Below are 22133 nucleotides of genomic sequence, written 5' to 3'. Positions count from 1 at the left end.
TTTCCATCCTTCTCCCCCTTCCAGTACTTTCCAACATTGCCTCCCCTTTTCACCCTAGTTTCTGCGGCACCTCAGTACCTCCTATCTTTCCCTTTCACAGCCACAGTCCAGCTGTTTCCAGAAGTGCTCTCACCTAAAGCTGGTGCAAAGAAAACCTGGGGGGATGGGATGGGGGTGGCCGCCCCCACTGGTATTGGGCAGCAGGCTTACTCCTTGGAGACTGGCAGCTCAGGGTCACGTTGGTCCCCACACGGGGCACGCCCAGGAGACGGCAAGATGGAGGAGCTGGAGGAACTGGGCAAGGGGAGACAGATGAAAACCCACACTTGAGGGACCCACAGATCCTTCTCCTCCCAGTCCCCTGTACCCTTGTATCACTCCATTTGCTCCTCCCCCACCCTTATTTATACTCAGCCATTTGGGAGGGACAGCTGCCACACTTCCCAGTGGGGTTGGGTGTTGGGAAGGACCCAGAAGTGTGTGCTTCTCACTCACCCAGCACATTGAGTTCTAAAGTTTTGACGCTGGAGTCCTTAACCATGTTTTGGCAGAGCAGCAGTAGGGGCTGGTGTCTGTCTCCTGCAGGCCCTACAGGTGCAGGGACACATACTGAGAGCGCTTGGGTAGACCAGGGATACTCTAAGTTTGTTAGACATGACCCCATTGATATTGGCCAACACTTGATGTGGGCAAAGCACCTCCCTGTTATTATTACTTGTGCACTGTGCCTGTATGCTCAGCCAGTCACCCTTCCCCAAACTGGCATTCTTCAGGTGCCTCTCACCTGCACCCTCCTTTCTAACCTACCTATACCAGCTCCCCATCCACCCCTGTCTCCCCAGCCTCCCTCTCCCTGCCTATGGGTCCTCTTCATCAGAGCAGTTCAGTTTTGGGTCTCCTATGCATTATTTCTTCATCTCCCACTTTGGGTGTTCACGAAGGTGGTCACAACTCACTAAAATTGATTGTGCAACCCACTAATGGGCCACAACCTACAGTTAGATTAAAAGGAACTAAAAAATTGAGGTAAGATCAGGATTTTTTTCAATCATTATTCTCTTTTAGACTTAATATACCAAAACTCGAGAAACATCATTAATTTATACTATGTAGTTTCAGATAGCTGGAACCTAGGGTGTGGGAATGAAGGATGAAGAGAGGTCGGAAGTCAGAAGAAATGAGACTGGAGACATAAACAAGAGGTCAGGTGATGTGCTAAGGAGTTCGGACTTTATCCTAATCAGGATTTTAAACCAGACAGTGACGTGATTAGTCTTAACTTTTAGAACAGTCACTGGCTGTAATGTGGAAAATGGAAGGGATAAGACTGGAAGCACAAAGGTCATTTAGAGCAGTAGTCCCCAACCTTTTGGGCCCCAGGGACTGGTTTCATGGAAGACAGTTTTTCCATGGAAGAAGGTGGGGTGAGCTCAGAACTCAGGCAGTGATGTGAGCAATGGGGAGTGGCTGTAAATGCAGACAAAGCTTTGCTTGCCTGCGCTCACGTCCTGCTGTGTGTGGGGCCCTCCCCACTCCTAAGTTTCATGAAACACAGTTTTTCCATGGATGGAGGTATGCGGGGGTTGGGGGGGGTAGGAGGGTGGAGCTCTCTGGCCTGGTCCTTAACAGGCCACAGATGGTACCTGTCCAAAGACCGTGGGTTGGGGACTGCAGATTTAGAAGCCTCTTGAAGTAAGCTAAATGAGAGGCGAAATAAAGCAGTGGCAATGAAGATGGAGGGAAGAGGGTGGATTTCAGATGTATCAAAATTGGGGGCTATTAGGAGAATTTGGAAATTTTAATTTACAGGATTTGTCAGATCTTAACCTATGAGACAACTCACTATCTACTTCTCTACCAATTTACAGAGGATTCGTTGCTGCAGTCATCAGAGGCCATCATAGTATTTCATAGCTTCGGTTTTTAGGCTTGATTTCTAAGAACCCGATGAAATCCAACTAAAACACCACATTGGGGCAGTCTGGTCTGTGTTGCCTCTAGAATATATTCTCTACAGACTCTTAGATTTTGATTTTCTGCCTAGTCTTCAGAAGTGATTTTCCTGCCTTTTTTTTCTCTTTTTCTTAACATAACCTGAGGTTAAGAATTAAAATTCAGATCTAAGGCCTGGTGCCGTGGCTCATGCCTGTAATCCTAGCACTCTGGGAGGCCGAGGCGGGAGGATCTTTCAAGGTCAGGAGTTCAAAACCAGCCTGAGCAAGAGTGAGACCCAGTCTCTACTAAAAATAGAAAGAAATTAATTGGCCAACTAAAAATATATAGAAAAAATTAGCCAGGCATGGTGGCACATGCCTGTAGTCCCAGCTTACTTGGAAGGCTGAGGCAGAAGGATCGCTTGAGTCCAGGAGTTTGAGGTTGCTGTGAGCTAGGCTGATGCCACGGCACTCACTCTAGCCTGGGCAACAAAGTGAGACTCTGTCTCAAAAATAAATAAATAAAATTCAGATCTAAGATTTCAAATGTTAATTGTCATATGGGCACCCAGAAGTATGCTCCTATTGCTAGGTTAAGATAGAATAGCAGGTTTTCCCCCTATGAAAAGTTTTATCTATGTAATGTTTAAAAATGAAATAAAATGGGGGAAAAATTCTCTGAGTTTCAAAAGAACAACAGACCAGTACCATAAAGAGCTTTAGATTTTAAAGAATTGTTAGGATTGAAGTGATAATTAGATACACTTTAATTCTGTTGCTGTTGTGGGGTTCCTCCACTGTGTTTCGCCTATTTACCATTGCAGAAACTTCATTCAGCGTTTAAAAGGAATGTTTAATGAATCTGTGCCTCCTATGCATATGTTACACATTATCTGGAGTTTGTAATCCATGCTGAGTCTTTCCCCCCTATTGTTTTAAATAATTGAAAGATGTCTACATATGGAAAAAGGCATGTGTTTAAATTTGTATAATTCTCCCCTATTTGTAGTTGAAAGAGTCCTTGAGAGCCAGTGGAAATACTTTTTTTCCTTGGCACTAATCAAGTGAGTGTTATCTTTTCACTTAGGATGTATTGTTATTCCTTAGTAAATTACAAACTTGTATTCTCAGGCATTTTAGGAACAGCCATCATTTTATTTTTATATGTGTGTTCTTGGCTGTATTCATAAATTACATATTTTGAGCTACCAAATATTACTTCATTCAATATAAATTGATACAATAGAGTGGAAGTTGTTTACTTCAATATGTTTTTTAGTTGCATTTTCTCAGCCTATGTAAGACTACTTTGTTGTAATCATCTTTGAAACTTATAGTACTGCTTCTCTACTATCTTCAGATTACTTCATTTATTTGAATAAACCAATTATGTTTGTAACTGATATTAATAAAACCAGAATAAAAGTTCATATCTACCAAAAACTGCTTTTATTATTTTTTTTAATTTGCAAATAACTTTTCTCTGAAGGGAAAGAGCTGGTTTTGTGATTTAGAGAGGAGAATTTGATAGGTCAAAAAGTACTTTAGTCTTATATTGGGTATCTCAACTGCCCATATACAGTCTTAAGGACTTTTTAGTCATTCATTCAACAAAAATTTATTGAGCCCCTTCTACATGCCAGGTATTGATTTAGGTCCTGGTACATCAGTGAACAAAACTGACAAGCCTATATTCTAGTAGAAAACAGTATGATATTTAAAATATGTAATTCAGAGCAATTAACACAATTAAGAAAAAACTCAACTACTGTATTCCTTGATGAAGCCTTATTGGCCTTAGAAAGTTTGAGCTCTGTGCCTTTCATTATGCATAATAGAAATTCATCTGCTTTTGCTTTATTAAGAATGATTTACATGATTTTATATTCCTTTGCATTGTGTTTATCCAGTTTTCATTGAGGTTTGCACCACCAAGCAGCAAAATGCTGTATTCTTATAATTCATTCAGTTATTAGGTAACGAGCACTACTATTGAACCACACATTATATAGGGTCCCAAAGGTACAGTCTTCAGCAAAACCAGGTAATGTCCTTTCTCTCTTGTATTGGGAAACATAGTTGGGCTTTCAGAAATCAGAGTTGCCAATTTAGGACAGTATAAAATAATTACTTTTGTCCTTTTATAAATAATATAACCTCACTACAAAATTAAGGGAAAAAATTGTAACTTCTTTATTATAGTATAACCACATATCCATGAAACGTTTTGTTATTTTTCAAGAAATGGTAATGGTAAATCTGATTTTAATTTAATTTAATTTCCATACTAAAAAGGAATGAGAGATCCACATGCTCTTTGTTCTGTCAAACTCCAAGAAAATATATGGATCATTCATACTCCTTATTTCTATTTATTTCTATTCATGCTGAGTTTTACCTGCCTCCTGCTTGTAAACAGGAGTGAAACCTGCTTCTCACTCTGGATGGGGAGTTAAAATCCCCTGTTCCTTGTTGGTTTGTATGTCAGTGTGCTAGTTACATATTCTTGCCCAAACTATCAATCTTTGAAAACAATTAATTGGCTTTTATCTATAAAAGAGGAACTGAGCAAATATTGGAAGAAGCTATGATGATATAGCCAGATGTTTCTGAAACTTTAATAATGTGTGTGCAAAAACATGTTTATGTAACAATGTTATTTAATATATGCAAATTTACATCTAGGAATATACTACTTTTACCTATAGAGCTCACGTGTTATCCAATACAGTTTTATGAAATATTTTAAGTACTAATAGAATGAAAAATTAAAAGTCAAGTTAGCATTCCTTTAATATTTTGGATGGTGTGGTTTAGCTGAAACTTATTTGCTTTTCCCACATGACTGTGATAGACTGTGATACTGATTGCTTTGGTAAGGTTCACAGTATTTTATTCTTACATGTTATTACTATCCATATTGTACCTTGTGATATAACACTACTGCTACTATTTTTTCTCTACTTGAACTACCCTTTATTCATAAGACCCCTTAGCGTCCATGTGGTGTGACTGTATCATTTTTATAATAATTATGATGATTAACATTTACCAAGTATAAGCAATTAGGCAGACACTTTTAAATGCTCTATTTCTTTTTTCTCATTTAATGCTCCCAACAAATCTATAATGGAGGTACTATTACTAGCTCCACCTTACAGATGGAGAATTTAAGACACAGATTAATTTGTTTAATGTCACAGAGCTAGCAGGTGGTGACACTGTAGACTAGGCAGTCTTACTCCAGAACCCATGTTCTTCGTAACTACTTGGTTATATTGCCTCCTTGGTTATATTACGGCCTTATTAGCCCACTTTATTAAATTTTGACAATTAAAGTAATGCTTTTGGCAACAGTGTGAATCATAAAGTCATAAATGCAGTAGCAAAATAATATAGTAACACCCAGATGGACATCATTATGCTTATATATGTTTCTTATTGAAATGAAAACACAAATTTTTAAAATTCTTGCAGATAATTCAGGGTTTCCTAAGATTACAAACACAAGGAGAAACACTGGTTTGGAAATCCTAAGGAAGAATTTAAAATAAATATTGAAACACATTGTAGAAGACTGATTCAGCTATTCATTCGAGACTGTATAAGTGGTGGCATTTGTTGGACTACCAACTCCTCTCGAAAGAAGTAAGTTTGAATTACAGGAGAAACACAAAGTAGAATTACTTTTTGACAGTAGAAACAGGTGAAGATGAGGCTTACCAAATGAGGCTATGGCATGTCTATTACCTTATACTTGCCATTGTTTTCTAATGTATAAATGATTTGGCTACTCATCTTAGAGATGATGGGGATGACATGGACTGTTTTGTAATGTATGATACAAATGTAAAAAAATGTGTTCGCTTATCGAGAAAGCTAAAAATAGAATAAGGAAATAAATCAATGCAGGGTGTGTAGCAGTAACCAAGATAAATACGGTTACTGGAGCTAAATATAAAAATGAGCTGTGAGCTTCCCAGCAACTATGGCAAAAGGATAAATACAGTGACTTTCCGTAATTTTCAATGCTTCCTGAAGAGAAGCATACCAGGTCCTAGGTTTGAAACCAAAGATGAATTACATTAAAAAGAATGCCATAGTGACCTTGGATAAGAAGCTCTTACCTTTCTCTGTCTTAGTTTTCATGCCTGTAAAATAGGGATGCACCATATATGTGCACTACTATATATATGATGTGCTGCCCAGATGCATCCTCCAGGAATGAGACAGTAGTCCCCCCAGCTGCCAGGAGCATTAACCCCTGAGGGCTTCTGGTGGAATTCATCCTAAGAATTTCCCCTTGCTCAAGGGAACTGTCTCACCCTTCTCTGGTGGCAGGCTGAAACTAATGACTGGTCAGTGCTGAAATACAAAGGTCCAGCCTTGTTGCCTCAATTCAGGACAACTCTGAAGGATTGATCACCCAAGTTCCATACCACACTTTAGGATTAGCAGAGGCCTCTGTTGCAACTTTAGGATCACCCAAGTTCCACTTTAGGATTAGCAGAGGCCTCTGTTGCAACAAAGAATATATCTTATTTTCGCTTCTTTCTCTGCAAGCCCTGCCACTCTTTTAGAAGTGTGGTTCCCAGGAGCCTTCCCCAGTAAACTTCCTGCACAGTCTCCTCAGAGTCTGTTTCTGGGGATACTCTCTTTTAACATTACTATAAGAAGCAGAAATGATAATGTAAATTGTTTAGCCCAAATCTCAGCACACAGTAGCCCCTCAGGAAATGGTAGTTATGGTTTACTCTCATTACATGGCACATTGAGCCACATAAGGAAAATGCGTGACATTTGTAGAAGATACAGAGATGTTTTTCATATGGCTTTCTTAGCAATCCTCATAAAGCTAAGAATGAAATATAAAAATTCTACCAAGTGAGCTATAAAAATAGTGTTATGATTCCCCAAATTTCTTTCTAACATCTTCCTAAATAAGTTCAGGTCACTCAAGGATAGTTGCTTACAGTACACTTAAAAAATGCTTACTTTCAGGTTTTTTATAGAAATGGTATGTGTCGGAATATGAAGATGTGTTCTTTTCATGCATTTATGACCTGCAGTTTCCACTGTGTAAATGCAAAAAAAAATTTTTTTCAATCTTTACATTTTTCACAATTGAGTCTTGATTTAACATTTGTACCCAGATGTCTTGGTGGAAGACTTCTAATAGCATTAGTTTTTGGATGATTTTATCTGGATATCAGGATTCTCTTTTTCATAACCAAAGTATAAAATTTACGAACAGAAAACATCTCTATTGTAGGTCATCTTTGTGTCATAGATGGTAGTTTTTGGTAAGAAAGCTATAAAACTGGGAGAATCACATGGTCAACATATGAAAAGAATAAAGTGGTCTACTGCAGGGGGAAACTGCTCTGGACAGTTTCCCTTTTAAACATTGGTCTCATGAATAGAAGATACCTTTGTATTTGGGGAGCAATACAATGTTCTAATGATAAAGCTGTGTGAGGTTTCTTGTGTGTGTGTGTGGTGGGAGGAAGGGGTTCTTAATTTCTAGACATAGTTATTTGTGAAACAGTTAAGTTCATAATGGAGGGTGTTTGGAAGGCCTTTAAAGACGAATGGTTCTCCCCTGTGGCAGAAATATTTTAGATAATTTTCTTGAATGTGTTGTTTAGATATCACATGCCAATCAAAGTTAATAACATTTTTAATGTATCTGAATACCACTTTGAAGTGGTGCCCCAAGGTGCGAAGTACTGAGAAAGAGATTCAAAGAGGTGCTGACATTAGCAATTTGAGAGGTGTGATAGGAGGTCACATGAAAATAACCTCCAATCCAAGTCAGTTCTTTACCAACAATTGATTTTTTTTTTTTCCCTTTCAGGTGAGGAGGAAGTTCTAGATAGTGTTATCTGCCTATTGTAGCTACATACTGCTGCTTATATCTGAAATAAGTAATTCAGTATACCCTAATTTTTTGACCTGCCTGGTTCTAAATAGAGAACACTCGAGAATTCCATATCTAGAAGGATTCTTATGTCCCAAAGAAGCTCTTACACATGAACATGTATACCACGTGTTGCTTTTATAGAGTGCTGCTGATATGAGTTAATTGTATGAGTGTCCATATGAAGTACATATAGCATAGGTTAAAAGCTTTATGGTTACATGAATTTACTTCCTTGAGCCATCGAAGGTATTTCTTTTGGACAATGTCTTCCTTAAAGGTTTTTTTTTTCTTAGTAATCTGAATGGGCAAGACCCTTAGCTGCTAGCGTGAAGGAACCCAGAAAACTTAGAACTTGGTGTTGAGAATCAAAATTTCTCACATTACATATTCTATGCAAGACTCTCTGCTCATGAAGACAGTGCTGACCGGTTGTAAACACAAAGTGAGTGAGTCGTTGATAGCTAGATTCAGAATGAAGTGCAAGCTGATAGCGTTCAGTCCTGGACAGTTCCCCACAAAGACTGAGGCTCCAGAGAGGTAAGATCTCTTGTTTGTGGTGGTCATTCTGTTTGACCCTATTAAAATCAAGAAACGAGTATTTTTCCCTTTCTATCTTTGACAGAACTACCTTGTATTTTTAAATATTTTATTTATTTGTTTAATTTATAGGGCATAGAAATAAAATTTGGACAGGGCTGCAGAGCTCCCTTTGGTAGGTGACCTGCCCCCTCCCAAAGCAATAACAACAAGAATGGTAGGTATTTTAAAAATAGCCTTTCTGCTTTGCTAATTATAGCCGTTATCTACATTTTGTACCCTTTTTTTGCTACTGCTTTTTTCAAAAGATTTCAGGACCCTACCTACCAAGATTTATTGATTTTATAAATATAATCTATTGTGGTTAAACAATGAGTTTTCTGATTTTCTCTGCTAAGAAAAATTTGACCCAGTCATGGTGGCTCACGCCTGTAATCCCAGCACTTTGGGAGGTCTGGGGCAGAGAATTGCTTGAGGTCAGGAGTTTGGGACCAGCCTGGGCAAGATAGCAAGACCAAAAATTAACTGGGTGTGGTGGTGCACGCCTGTAGTCTTCGCTACTCAGGAGGCTGAAGCAAGAGGATCGAACACTTGAGCCCGGGAGTTTGAGGCTACAGTGAGCTATGATCAAGCCCGTGCACTCCCGCCTGGGCGACAGAGACCCTGTCTCTTAAAGAAAGAAAAAAAATAAATTGATCCCCTTGTTAGTGATTTACTATTTTAAAATTATCTTAATTTAGTTATTTAATAGTTATTTAATATATATTGAATAGGTGATAGGCACGGTTCTAGGCTCAGGAGGAGACAAACAAGGTAGACAAAATCCCTACCTCATAACTTTCTTAGGAAATATTAACATTTTATGGGTGTTATTTCGTAATTTTCATATACCAAATCCCTTTTAAAGGAATACTTATTTTTGGGCCTTGATTCCTCATTTGTTAAATGAGGAAGTTGGACTAGATGATCTTTAAGGTTCTTTTCCATTCAAAATTTCTATAACGTTTTAGAAGTTGGGGTCTGGTTTGCAATTAGAGCATTGGCAGCTCCACCAACTCCCAGTGGATCAGTATATTATAGAATGTTTGGGTTTTTTGTTTTTTTGTTTTTTTTAAGACAAGGTCTCACTCTGTCGCCTGGGCTAGAGTGCCGTGGCAGTGGCGCCATCATAACTCACTGCAACCTCAAACTCTGGGCTCAAGTGATCCTCCTGCCTCAGCCTCCCAAGTAGCTGGGACTATAAGTGTGTGCCACCACACCCAGCTAATTTTTTCTATTTTTGGTAGAGACGGGTATCTTGTTCAAGTTGGTCTCAAACTCATGATCTCAAGCAGTCCTCCCACTTTGGCCTCCCAGAGTGCTGGGATTACAGGCATGAGCCATCGCACTGGCCTAGAAAGTTTTATAAAGAGAAAGTTGGCAAGGACAGTGATATGGATAGGTGCTGAACAGTATCAAGTGCTGCAGGGGAGGCAAATGAATTAAGTACAGAGTTTGAGGACCATTTTTAGTTATTAAGATAACATTGATCATAATATGAACAGTTCTAGTAGAGTAATAGATCAAAAGGCGATCCCAATGGGTTAAGGACTGAACTAATGTAGACATTGTCTATTCCTGTGAGACCCCTCAGTCATCATGGAAGTGTTAGAATTGGAAGATGTGAGAACTTAGCCACAGAGACTGGTAAGAAAGATAGTCAGTTACTTTCTTATACTTGTTTCTAGATGTATGAATTTCCCTGTCTTAAGTTGTTACTTTAGGTAATTTATCTGGCATTTATATTTATAAGTCAATCAGATAATGATCAAGTACTATATGATACAATTGGATCAGATAATCAGCATAACTAATGAATCTTTTAATATTACTTAATTATCACTTCAACAAAGAATTTCTTGCTCAGCAGGAGGAAGATGCTATATATTTGTGAAGAGTAAAGCGATATCCTTGTATGATTTACTGATAGATGTTATTTCCTTCAAGAAACAGGGAATTTGGCTAATTTACCTCTTAAAGGAAATATTAATGCTGCTTCATCTAAATGAACAGGATACTGAGCAAACTGGTTAATTGTACTTAAACTTGTTGTTCCAGTCTTTAGAATCTCTTGTAAAAAGCCTAAGAAACAAATTAAGTCTACCTTATTTTAGAGTTTCTGACTAATATATATTATTGTCTTTTATGGAAGAAAAAACTACCTAATATAGAGCAGAGGTTTTTAATCTGAGGTTCTTGTATGGGCACTTCAGTGAGTCCATGTACCCCCTTGAAACTGTATGGAACAGGTTGTGTATGTGTGCATTTTTCTGGGGAGGGAGTCCATGAGCCAAAAAGGTTAGGAACCTCTGCCCTGGAGAGGAAAAGGAAAAGCAAAATATTTAAGAATAAAAAGATTTTTATTTGCCAAAACTTGCTTTGTAGTACTAAGAACTGGGGGAGTTAAAATAAGTTTGATACATTTTTCTTTTTGGTTTTCTTTTGTTGAGCTTTTTATTTGGTTGGCTTTAAGGGATTTAAGTGATTGGCAAGCCAGTTTGTCAGATATTAATACATAGATAATCTAAGAAAGTGGATAGTAAAAGTTCTGCTGGCCCCAGATGGATTTTATCTTAGGTGACTTCCTAATTATTACAATTCCGTGTCAAAAAGATATGTACAGGAATTTACAATACATTGTTAACATCTCTTACTGTGTGCAGAAATGTGGTTTTTGACTTATGTGTGCTATTTAAGATTTTTTTCTTTTATGCTCACAGTAATGAAATATAGCTAATTAAAGAAATTTTGAGTCTTAAAGATATTAAATACACTTGGTTTTGTTTTGTTGCCTCAATTAACTAAGAGCAACTAGTTGTAGCATTTAAAATAGTAGTAACTTTACTTTAAAGGAAGAAGAAAAATCTATTACAAAGACTTACGTTGTTTCAAAGTACATATCTGCTTTAGTCTGAGGTATAATTTTTAATACTTTTATAAGAAAATCAGTCACTGGAAGTTTACTCCTAGTATAATTTCCTCATCTTTGTAAAGTATAATATATGATTTTTAAGGCTTTGTTTACAAATAAGTGTATTCTTTATTTAATCATTTGGGTGAAAGGAATCTCAAATTTATCAGTTGTAGTTGGCAGTGGGTTAAGATAACTGTGTAATCCATTTCTAGTATGGCCAGTTTGACAATTACATTTGAAAATCTGTTTCACTGCTTATTTTTTCTTATAACATTGTTTCCTGCTATTATAACTAAGCTGTCCTCACTGCAGATTGACTGTTTTTCATCTGACATCTTAGCCTGATCAAGCCAATGTTTTCTAAACAACGTGTTTATACAACTGTTACACCTTATTTCTACCCTCCTCGTTGTATGCTTCTTTCCCCTTACAGTCAGTCAGCTATAGCAGTGGTATTGTCATGGTAATTACTTTATGATTGTATGAAATGGGGCAAATTTTGAGAAAATTATTGAGCCAGTACTGGAATTGGTTAGCATATGCCCTTACGCTTTATTTAGTTTTGCTTCCTAGTTGGCCATACCAGGGAGGAATTTAATTCTTCCCACTTCCTGAAGGTCAAAGGAGGGATTGGAGGACATTGTAGCAAAATAAACCTTAATCTCACCCCAAAAGTAGCTTAGATAATGTCAGGAAGGGCTTTGATGAAACCACTGGCCCTGCTTATAGATCTTATTTTCCAAGCCTTTCATTATTTTATTTGCCCTTTTCTGAACTCTACAATTTCCCTCTCTTGTAGCTGGTTCGATGCCCAGAACTGAATGCTGTGCTCCAGCTGTGGCCTCACCGGTGCTGAATAGAGAGGAAGAGCCACCTTCATAGCTTACATGTGATTCCTCTGCTTATACAACCCAATACTGGATTTACTTACTTTGGCAAGATAGCTGCATTGTGCACTGTATTTAATGTTACGTGTACTGTAACTCTGGGTCTTTCTCTGCATTACTGCCGTTAAACCCCCAATCCTGCCAATCTAAAGCCCCTGCCTTTGTTTACCTGACCCCCTCCCCCATAGACTCCCTATACATTCATCCACAATGAATGTCATCTTTTTATTCTCTCATTTCCTTTTACTCTAATCTTAAACTTGGCAAAACTTTCACTCTGTCCTATAAATTGTCAGTTGTCAGCCATCTTATTTTTTTCCTGCTTTGGTAATGGGACATCTTTCAAGTCTTTTCTCTGGTTCTTTTCCTTTGGTAGTCATTAAGCACCTGGTGTGGTGTATTTAGTAAGCATTTACCTGGCATTTCTTCCAAGTTAAGTACTCATGAACTCCTGGTTTGACCACTTGATCCAGGTATTACCTGTGCTTTAGTTCTCCTGTCCAGATTTTCTTGACTCCTCCTGACCTCTGTCCCTATGCTTCGTTCAAGATATAGTATTATCTCACAGCTCTTCCTCCAGGGAGGAGACAGAAACTTAATGTCAATTTACCAGGGAAATTTCTGATAGTAAGCCAAATTATTATTTTTAATTGTGAATAATTTTTAATAATTTTAAGCAAATTTCCCTAAGATCTTAATTTTTAGAAAATTATTAGAGCTTAAATTACTATAAATTTCCAAGACCAGTAAGGTAAAGGAAGAAGGAAGAGAAGCAAGGTTTTTGTGTTGAATAGGACGTGGCTCTCCAAGAAAGCCAAATTAAGGTTCTTGTTGGATTTGGTAGCTGTCTGAAATGGGAGGTGAGACTTTGTTTTTCCTAGATTCAGGGGCATTATTGTACTCTCAGATTCAGAGTGTGTTTTTAAGTTGGTTTATTCAGGATCGTTGACACATATAGTCTTTTAGTTATATGCTTTGGTTAATCATTGAGAGTGTGGAAAACATAACCTTTTTTGATTTATTATGGGTGATAATAATTGGAAGGTCTCCATAGGTCCTTTTTATCCATCTCTAAATTCTGTCAAGTTTTACTAAATCCCAGTGTTTGTTATAGTAGAACCAGTCAAGCTGATGTTTGAGTTCTTGCTTTTTTTTTTCTTAGTTGATGTGGGCTATTTAAACAGCCTGTCCTTGAATCTGTGGTCTTTACTGAACCCAGAATTTACCTCTTATGTGTATTTATATCTTGAGAGAGTTAAAATCAACTTGGAAATCTTTTTAATATTATTTTAATACATCAAATTCCTATCATGGATTTATAAGTTACCAAACATCTTTTCTTCTGATAGATATTTTACATATCAAGATATTGCACCATAAAATGTATTACAAAAGTACACTACAAAGTAAGAGATGGCAAGATCTGTTAGTCTCTTTTGATGAAATATACAACACTTGTCTATTCTCCCATATCTATAACCATTAGATATTACTAGTTTCCTTATTCACAATTATACAAGCCAACTGAAATTTTAAGCTCAATTTTGTGGTTTCAAAGTGAGTAAAAGTCTGTGGTTTCCCACCATGTATATTATCAAACATTGGTGGCTTTGCTTATGCCTGTGTGTCAATTCCTGATAAATGTGGCACCTTTCTTCAAAGGAACGTTAGTTTTATTCCTCGATTTCTGAAATAACTCTCAGTGAAAGAGCCGATAGGCTCTTTTATGTGCTGAAGGCTTTTCTCTAGGCAGCCAGTAAAGGGTGAACATTGGCATGGTTTCCTTCTCCATTTATGGCCTTGGAAGGGTGAAATGGACATGGTTGGGACTCTCCATTTACGGACCTTGGAGGAGTTGAAAACAGTGGTTGGGGTGTTGTTGGAGGCAGAAACTAGACATTATAAGATAAAAATAAATTGTCAGGGGATGTTTGCAATTCAAATTCCAATCCCTGCAAGGAAGGCAGAGGGCACTGGGAAAGGGGAACATGTAGAAAGTCAAATGAGATCTGCTGCAGGCATTTGTCTCCTTCCATTGGAAGGTTTGCCCGTGACACACGTTTCCCAAGTTCATATTTCTGGTTTGTTCTAGAAAGTTTTTTTTATGTAGTTGTGGCTATCCTTTACAAAGAGAAAGAAGAGAAACACTTTTAAAAAGATTGTATTATTAGAAACCTCAGTTCTCTAAGGCATCATTTGAGCCCCCAGAAGAGATCTCAAGAAAAGGAGAATGAAGCAGGTGCTTTTGCAGAGGGTAGGCTGGCTGGCTTTAGGGTGGGAGACACTAATAATTGCTCTGTTTATGTGTGAGGAAGATCATGTGTCATGTTTTTATTACTCTTTTTACCCATCTGGATTTCCGGCCTCAAGGGACAGATTTACAAAATATTTGACAGAGTGTCTTATAGATTGTCAGCTGTGATTTAAAGATACTGAACTTCCATGGAGGCTCTATAAAGATTATGAAGAGGTGTTTTAGTTTGGTGAGAATAGTTAATATTATTGGCTTATGGAAAGTAATCTCATATTTAGGAGAAATTTAGAGTCTGGCAAATGCCTATGAATTAAGTTGGAGGTGAACTGGTTTTGCATTGTTGAGTTAGAAAGTATTGGGGAGGCAACAGGGAACAGGGTCTTGTCTCTCAAGAAGATTCTGAGAGTGAAACCCAGTAAAGTAGAAAGGAGAGTAGAAGGAACAAAGGGAGGCAGAGATGATATAGAGACTGAATGCAGCTAAACTCAGTTTGGAAGCTGGGACTAAGTCCTTGGTCAGACATACCACTAAACTCAGGAAACTGGGCTAACCATCAGAAATAATGTGTTAGAAATAAAAACCCTGAAAAAAACGGAAGAGTTGTACAAGGTAAATTAACTAGGTTTTATCTGTGGACTTGCATGTTATTTATTTGCTGTGTGTTTTGTGGCAGAAAAATAAGTGAAATAATACCCCTCCACCTTGCCCTTCCCCCAGAAAAGGAATGATGGGCCTGCCTTGTTGGTTTGTTTAGCTGGCGATTTGAATTGGTAGAATAGATTAGTAAATTGTCAAGTTTTAGACATAGGTATTAGTGTACTATTTCTTGATAATTGATGTGTGAGACTGGGAATTTGTAGCGTTACTGATTTGACCTCTTTTAAATTTTAGCAGCTTCTACAAAGATTAAGTTAAGTTAGTAAGGAATACAGACTATGTAAGTATGTTTTACTAGGTAATTTGTTCAGGCAATTGTTTTTACCCTGTATTTCTTCTTAATCAAGAGTAAGGAAGGTATTCTTTGCTTTGGGAAATTCTTCTTTCTGTCCTCCCTTCCCTCACTTTTTCCAAATTCTGGGCACAATAGCAGCTCTCTCTTTTCTGTGGCAGGTGTGCATCCTATTGGCTGGCTGGTATTTCTTGTTTTTTTCCCCCCCTTATTCTTTTTAAATGGGGTGGGGGCATAAAAGTATGTGTATGGGGTACATGCAATAATGTTGTAATGTTTCTTGTTGTTTAATGGATAATTAATTGCAAAATAATTGTTTGAATTATAACATGTTTGAGTAAATGCTAAATTAGTATTTTTTTTCTAATATAATAATGAATTTGAAATCTAGCATTCCTGTAACAATGTGTCTATGTTTGTCTGTCTGTGTCTGTCTAATAGTAATTAATATCTGTGGTCCGTACCTGGAAGAGGAAGTACAGCTTTAAAGGAATAACAAAAGACTTTGTGTCTTAGACCCTTCGCAGGTGTTACAGTCGGGTGAAAGAACATGGTGTTGGGAAAAGAAAGAGCAGTTACACATTTGAACAGTTGGAACAGGTGTTTGGTCAGGGAGGATGGGATGCTCAGCCCTGCCAGCCTGTACTTATTAACAGTAGTGGCTTGTACCAGGAGCTGGAGTCAGATGGCAGCACTATGGAGGACTATTCACAGGAGGACTGGGGAAACCACAGTCAGGATCTCCATGGCTATCCAACAGATCAGGAATTGGGTAAGAAGCCAATATATATGATACTTAAGTATGTGTGTGTTTATATACCTTTATATATGTGCACTGGTACTTATTATCTGCAAATATCTTCTGATACTGTTCCCACTAGTGGTCAGTCATCACAAGGCACATAGCCAGTTTATTTGGGGCAACATGGGCCGTTTAACCTTAAACGTGCCAGCTAGTGCGCAGTGTTGGTCCTTTGGTGATGTGGGTACCAACAAGATTCCTAAAGACCCAGAAGAATTTCTGATTCTGAGCTATACATGGAAGCTCAGTGACAGGCAGCATCCTATGCAATTCTAAATATCCTGCACCTTCTAGTTCTAAGATGACAGCCAAGAGTATTGACTCTTGGCCCAAATGCTATAGATGTGACTGTCTTGTCCTTCCTTCATCCCAAATTCTTTTTCTTTTCTGTTTATGATTTGGAGAAGTTCCCCTCCCAGACTTCAGTCTGAACAAAAAATGAGGGGAATCTTCCATCTATCTTGAGAAAAGCTGATATTTGAACTGTGATCATACTCCTTCAAAGTTCTTAAGGGATCACATGCCAGTAGTAGCTAGAATGATTTATATACAGTCATAGGCATTACAAATGGAAAATAAAACTGGCCATCAAATCTAAACTTATATGGCTTAATTAAGAGTATATGTGTAGAATTTTTGTTTGTTTGTTTGTTTCTTTTTGCGTTAGATGCTCTGGTTTGATTTCTATAATTTGGAAGTACTAATAAAGTTTCTGCTGCAGCCATTGTACATTAACAGCAAATTGTGTAATAAGCACTCACTTAAGTAAATGTTCTTACTTCCCATTGAGGTACTCAGGCAACTCCCAAGGAAGAATAAGTAGAATTGGTAGTATAAATGTGCTCCCCTAGCTTATGATAAAAGTCCATGGGTACTGTTTTTTTTACAGAATTCCTGATGAGACAGAAATGTGAATTCAAAAGAAAAATGAATAAATGCTATTGTATTTCTTATGAATGCTGTTTTTAAAATATCTCTCAAATATTGAAAGAGAGAATGAGAAGAAAGGGGCTATAAAACTGTAAGAATAATAGTATGTGAAAGATGGACTTAAAGGTTAGAAGAATAATAAGGTCAGATGTTAAGTGATCACTATATCTTTAATTTCAAAACAGTAATAAGGACTAAATTATTTTGGCATCCCATAACACTGGTTTTTACCATACAGAGTTAAGTCACTCAAACCTTTGGGAAAAAAATAACATGCAATATGTGTTGATCCTCTATAAAACCTACATAGAAAATCTAAATAGAACAGAATTATTTTCATTCTTGTTCTTTTAAAATCGTGTTTGCAGTGAAATTAAGCTTTAAGCTCCTAGCTAGAAATCCACTGGTGACCTTGAAGAATTTTATACTTGTAGAGCTGGTTTCTGATCTTGCATATAAATGTATGAATCTCATTATATAAGAATTATATTTATAAATCTGGCATTGGACAATTTGACATTAGAACTAAGGCCTGGCATTGGAAAGTATGGAATGAGCAGTAAACATAGGTACTTATGTATGTAAATATATGCCATCACTTAGGACAATATAATTTGTTTCAAAATCTTTGCTTTTCAGATGAAATACCTGTCACAAAGAGAACATTAAAAATAAAACAAGAGTCTTCTGAAGAAGCACAGTAAGTAGATGCTTCACCTTTTCAGAAACTGTGTCTGCCTAAGTTTATTGACCATTAGGAGGATCAGAAAGTTGTTAGACAAATTATGGAAGTGACAGTCATGACACCAAGGAAGCATGTCCTTTTATTCTTTATCATCTTCTGATCTTATATTTTCTAGTGGTTATCTAAGATGTGAGAATTTTGTATACAACAAGAATAAATAAATGTGTTATATGAAAATGAGCCAGTTTATGGTGTTTGACTGGGTGTGGATGTAGATTTCTGCATGTTTAAATAAGGCACAAGGAAAAGTCATAGGGACCTGAGTTTAATCTTGGGATAGGTGAGACAGAAGGAGGGCCAGAGAGATACTTAAATTCCTTATAGTATTATATTTTGGGATTCTAAAAGCAAGCTCTTAGATGATCTACTTATATATTTGGAGAAGAAAGCAGTTGCTGGAGGAAAGACTAAGAAAGTCCAGGGACAGGGTCTTCCCACTTGTCCACACCTCTTGATCTTTCCCCTAAGAGTTTAGCATTATCATTTTTGTAAAGACATCACAGTTCTTAGAGTTTGTAGAGTTACCAGTAATGTTATGTTTGCAGTTCTTTTGTATGTTTATTTTTTGAGACAGGATCTCACTTTGTTGCTCAAGCTGGAGTGCAGTGGTGTGATCATAGCCTGAACTCCTAGGCTTGAGCAATCCTCCTGCCTCAGCCTCCCAAGTAGTAGGGACTACAGGTGCACGCTACTATGCCTGGATAATTTTTAAAGATTTTTCTGTAGAGACAAGGTCTTGCTATATTGCCCAGGCAGGTACAGTTCTTTTTGATAGATTTTTTTTAAGTCTCTGATTAAATCTAAACATTGAAGAGAATATATTAAAAGATAAATTTAGGGGGCAAGTGAGAAACACCTTTTTTTTCACCTATTAACCTTGGAGCATTTATAGCACCCACTTGTTCCTGGCGGCTTCATTCCACACATGTGATCTTAATGTCAGAGAGATGGTGGAGAAAGAGGCAAAGAGGTGAGATGAACTGTGATAGAGAACAGGCAGTGCAATGAGGAAACATTGTTTTCATTCAGCAAATCACCACCATCAGCACCTCTCCTTTGCAAATGCTGTTCATTTTGACTGTATCTCTTTGGAATCAAAGAATTCCCAGTATCATCTGATTCCATGTCTGAGGAGAGGGTGAGAATTCAGGTATCAGGAGTTGTTACCCAAAATTTTAGCCTTTATTCTGTGCCTCAAAAAGGAAATTAAATGACCCAGATCAGTAAGTTTAAGGCCATGTCTTTTGGGAAGGTAGTTACCTTTTAAGACTGTGACATTAAAGTATACCAAAGGAAGGGTTATTATTTTTAAAAATGAGTTATTACAAGTCCATACATTCAAACCTCTATTTTCAAAAAAAAAACAAAAAAAACAAAAAACCCACTTGCTCTTACACTAACTTGCCCCCTTGCTCTGTCTCTCCCTTATAGTCACTCAGAACCTTTCAGGGGAGGCCTGAAGTTACCAGTTGATGAAACTGGTAACTGGGGTTGAACTGAATCTTCATGGAATGGGTGTCACTCAAACCACTTGAATCTCAAAATGTCAATCTCAAACCACTTGAACTTGTCTGGTGGTTGCAACTTCAGCAACCAGGAAATACAACAGACAGTTCTGAGGAACTGTTCAAATAATTAGGTCTAGTTCTCATCGTGCTCCGTATCTCAGAGACTCTTCATGAGTCTTGAACCTGAATCAGCTTCAAGCTCAGATCAGTAGGGCAGGCAACTAATCAGTAGGGCAGGCTCTGCAGAAATCTCCAGCTTATGCTGCCTCTTCAGGTTTCAGCTCTTAGAGTGAGAGATTCTGAAGAGGGTCTGGGTCACTGGGTATTTTCCAGGGTGGTAGTTTTTGCAGAACTGTTCTTTGCAGGGTCTGACTATAGTATTAATGATTTATGAATAAAATCATGAATCATTGCTGAATAAAATAATTTCATTTAGGCATGGGATTTTTTTTTCTCTGTGGGTACAGGCAGGATTAGCAGAACTAGCTAGCATAACCTGTAGTAAAATACACCATCCTTCATCCATGAAGAAGAGTCACCTGATCTGCTCATTTGTTCAACACATAGTTATCAAGTGCCTACTATATGTCAGGCATTGGGATACATCAGTGAGCATAATAGATAAAAATCTCTGCCCTTTGCTCCATAGTGTAGTCCTCCCTGCGATCAAGAAAACATTTCAGGCCAGGCGTGGTGGCTCAGGCCTGTAATCCCAGCACTCTGGGAGGCTGAGGCGGGAGGATCACTCAAGGTCAGGAGTTCAAAACCAGCCTGAGCAAGAGTGAGACCCTGTCTCTACTATAAATAGAAAGAAATTAATTGGCCAACTAAAAATATATAGAAAAAATGAGCCGGGCATGGTGGCGCATGCCTGTAGTCCCAGCTACTCGGGAGGCTGAGGCAGAAGGATTGCTTGAGCCTGGGAGTTTGAGGTTGGGTTGCTGTGAGCTAGGCTGGCACCATGGCACTCACTCTAGCCTGGGCAACAAAGTGAGACTCTGTCTCAAAAAAAAAAAAAAAAAATTCAGAAGAGGACAAGAAAGGATGGTGGCTATGAAAGAGTCTTCCTTTAAAGCACGGACCCATGCAGAAACAGAGTCCTATATCTTAGCCTCATAAGCATCAAAAATATTATAAAAGCAATCAGCAGCCTTTATGTCCTCTGAGAAGAAGAATCATTCTCCAGGAATGCAGTGATTTCATCTATCAGATGGCCACTCTGATACTTGAGAAACTTTTAAGACAAACCAAAGGGTAGAGAGTAAATCCAGAGTACTCTTAGGCTCCAAAAAGCAGCTGATAACAAAATATTATCTCTTTGTCATCTTGCAAAGAAAGTCAAGGAGAGTAAGAGAACAGACTGAGAATGGCTATGTGAAGACTCCCCAGAATGTTCCAGAAGCTGTTACCCTAGAAAGTATGAGAATGTACAAGGAAATTCTCAAGGATCTGGCTCCTTGCAAGTCCTCCTTTCAAGAGGCTATTAGCCAATCAACACGTATACCCTCTTTTCTTGCCTATGTTTGTGTGTGAGTGTAGTAATTGAGGATTTTTATAGGTTAAACCTATAATTGACGTAGAGTATAATAGTTTGTTGCCAAGTTAATATTTAACAAATCAATCTTCCAATATCAAAGTCTGCTATACTTGAGAAACAAATTTATAATTACATATCCTTATTATATACAAATTACGTAAGTTAAACAGCCTGTGAAATAAGAATTTCCCACCATTTTCTAAGTCTTGTTAACTATCCAAGTCAAAATTGCAATAATTCCTATACTTTTGCTTCTCTTTATAAAGGGTTTTCTAGGACAGTCTCAATTCATTATCTTGAATCTTTCTGTCTTAAATCCTAAGCCTAATGTAGACCTTTTCCATCTGAATTCTCAGATCTTAATTTTGTGCTAACCTGACAGTTCTTTTAAATTTGGGAGTAGTAATTAATTTCAGACATACAGAAAATGTCATTTTATTTTTATATCAGGTCATTAGTCATAATCAGTTGTATATTTTCCTACCACATTCATGTATGGGCCAAAATTATTGAACTTTCTGAATTTCTAGGTTAGAAATTAAGATGTTAATTTTTTTTTTTTTTTTTTTTTTTTTTTGAGACAGAGTCTCGCTTTGTTGCCCAGGCTAGAGTGAGTGCCGTGGCATCAGCCTAGCTCACAGCAACCTCAAACTCCTGGGCTCGGGCAATCCTTCTGCCTCAGCCTCCCGAGTAGCTGGGACTACAGGCATGCGCCACCATGCCCAGCTAATTTTTTCTATATATATTAGTTGGCCAATTAATTTCTTTCTATTTATAGTAGAGACGGGGGTCTCACTCTTGCTCAGGCTGGTTTCCGAACTCCTGACCTCGAGCAATCCGCCCGCCTGGACCTCCCAGAGTGCTAGGATTACAGGCGTGAGCCACATCGCCCGGCTAAGATGTTAATTTTTTAAGTAACATCAGATGCTTTTCTGAATACAGCACTCCTCATCTTATTTTGGTAGTTAGGTCTGAAGGCCGTCATAGGCATTCTAATAGCCACTTAAAAATTTTATGATCCTTGGATTTCTGAAATCCTAGAAGCTTAGGTACTAATATTGATTAAATATGATACAGCAAGGCTACAGAAGTAATACAAAGCAGTTTATCATTAATTCCTAGACACTCCCTAAGGGTGAATGTTTCTCATACTTGAATACTATGATTATCTAGA

General features: G+C 37.7%; 1 protein-coding gene across 3 annotated transcripts in view; it reads left to right on the top strand.

Moving 5' to 3' along the window:
• The window catches only part of MSANTD2 (Myb/SANT DNA binding domain containing 2), a 35568-nt gene that overhangs the window by 8852 nt on the left and 4583 nt on the right, over positions 1-22133 (top strand). The window contains exons 2-3 of one of the 3 annotated variants that reach the window (XM_012752509.3): positions 16110-16209; positions 17809-17869. In XM_012752509.3, the coding sequence (XP_012607963.2) occupies positions 16110-16209; positions 17809-17869 (161 nt within the window). Of the gene's footprint in view, positions 1-12146; positions 16210-17808; positions 17870-22133 lie in introns of those variants that run through there. The other 2 variants (XM_012752508.3, XM_012752512.2) reach the window with 2 other exon arrangements.

This window comes from Microcebus murinus, chromosome 4 (genome assembly GCF_040939455.1).
Source record: "Microcebus murinus isolate Inina chromosome 4, M.murinus_Inina_mat1.0, whole genome shotgun sequence".
NCBI lineage: Eukaryota > Metazoa > Chordata > Mammalia > Primates > Cheirogaleidae > Microcebus > Microcebus murinus.
The sequence above is the reverse complement of the archived record's forward strand: the minus strand, read 5'-3'. Positions and strand labels throughout refer to the sequence as shown.